This window comes from Lampris incognitus, assembly GCF_029633865.1.
Source record: "Lampris incognitus isolate fLamInc1 chromosome 5 unlocalized genomic scaffold, fLamInc1.hap2 SUPER_5_unloc_1, whole genome shotgun sequence".
Classification (NCBI taxonomy): domain Eukaryota; kingdom Metazoa; phylum Chordata; class Actinopteri; order Lampriformes; family Lampridae; genus Lampris; species Lampris incognitus.
This window is the reverse complement of record NW_026611071.1, coordinates 252,548-254,411: the sequence shown is the minus strand read 5'-3', so window position 1 is coordinate 254,411 and position 1,864 is coordinate 252,548. Positions and strand designations below refer to the sequence as shown.

At 40.6% G+C, this 1,864-nt stretch overlaps 1 gene segment (V, D, J or C); it reads left to right on the top strand.

Moving 5' to 3' along the window:
- Window positions 1-798: 798 nt before the first annotated feature.
- On the top strand, window positions 799-1,256 carry LOC130131919 (immunoglobulin heavy variable 4-38-2-like). The segment is given in 2 exon segments: window positions 799-838; window positions 949-1,256. Coding segments are annotated over 2 exon segments (348 nt in total).
- Window positions 1,257-1,864: the final 608 nt, after the last annotated feature.

Sequence of the window (1,864 nt, the reverse complement as noted above, 5' to 3'; positions counted from 1 at the left end):
AACTGTAAGCAATATTGTATGAAAACCAAGAACAACAATAAGCAAAGAAGCAGCCAATTTGTGACACAAATCTGATCTTATCTTTTGTGTACAAGCTGCTGAGTACATCTGAGTGACCGATTAGTGTATAGGATTTACTGCAATATATAATCCAGTAGAAGATAAACAAAAACACTTTAAAACCTGTTCTTTTACCATGCTAGTCAGGACTTCCATCTTTAAGTTATCTGAATGAATCAGACTTGTTATTGTCTGAGACAAATGCACCAAAACAGAACCAAATGTCCTCCACCTACAAAGTAAACCTTCCCACTGACGTTCTCAAGGTCCGAAATGAAATGATCACGACACTGAAATTTTCACTGAAATCAAAGATTTGATGAAACCAAAAGGAGCACTTCCATATTCATCTTAATTAACCAACTAGCATACTGTCCACATCTACCTTCAGAAAGAAATGTAAGGTTTGCTGTTAAATGCAGACAATTTAGACACTTTGTTTGTGAAACTAGACTCCATAGTTCACAATACTGGATATACTCCAAAACCAGGACAAAACCATTTGAATGATTATGACCCTCTCTTAAACGTGTTTATTGATTAATCATAAACTTCGGCAAATGCAATCTGTTAATATTTGTAAATAAGTACTCCATATTCTTTGAATACATTATTGTCGTGGGCTGATTTTCAATGCAAAGTATACTTCCTTGTTAGTCCACTATAAGAAGTTCATACCAGGCTCTTAGTTGGACCAGAAGAAGAGCAGCTCCCAGCAGTTCAACTTCAACACAAATCATGTTGTCTGTAGCTCTGCTGCTGCTGGCAGCTGGATCCTGTGAGTCTCTTTGAGGGAGAAACATTCAGGACCACAAAGCTTCTTCTGTTTATCCTTTCTGCACTGAGGCACAAAGTTGAGTTTTCAACTTTTTTCTCTCTCTTCTACAGGTGTGAACAGTCAGCAGTTGAATCAACCAGCGTCTCTGACTGTCCAGCCAGGACAACCACTGACCATCACCTGTCAGGTCTCTTATTCTGTTAGTGGCTACTGGACAGGCTGGATCAGACAGCCTGCAGGAAAAGGACTGGAGTGGATTGGATATGGACAAAGTGGTGGCAGCACATACTACAAAGAGTCACTAAAAAACAAGTTCAGTATCTCTGTAGAAGCTTCCAGTAAGACAGTGACTCTAACAGGACAAAATATGCAGCCTGAAGACTCAGCTGTGTATTACTGTGCCGGAGACACACAGTAACACAAACCACTGGTAGACCTGTACAAAAACCCTCTCTGTCCCTGAACAGTTAAGAGATGATCCACCAGATGACACAACCTCAACCCACTAAAAACTTCAACCACTGTTTCCTGATGAAACACAAAAACACCCTTTGAATAAATGTAAAAGTAAAAAAGTGGAGGGAAAATAGCATTCTATTGAGAGCATCTACATAAATCTATTTATCGAGAAATATCTAAATATTTACTAATCTTATCCAGATTTACATCTTATTAATGTCCAACTAACTACTACTACTACTTTCGGCTGCTCCCGTTAGGGGTCGCCACAGCGGATCATCCGTTTCCATTTCTTCCTGTCTTCTGCGTCTTCCTCTGTCACACCAGCCACCTGCATGTCTTCCCTCACCACATCCATAAACCTCCTCTTTGGCTTTCCTCTTCTCCTCTTACCCGGCAGCTCCATATTCAGCATCCTTCTCCCAATATACTCAGCATCTCTCCTCCACACATGTCCAAGCCATCTCAATCTTGCCTCTCTTGCTTTGTCTCCAAACCGTCCAACCTGACCGGTCCCTCTAATATAATCGTTCCTAATCCTGTCCTTCTTCGTTACTCCCAGTGAAA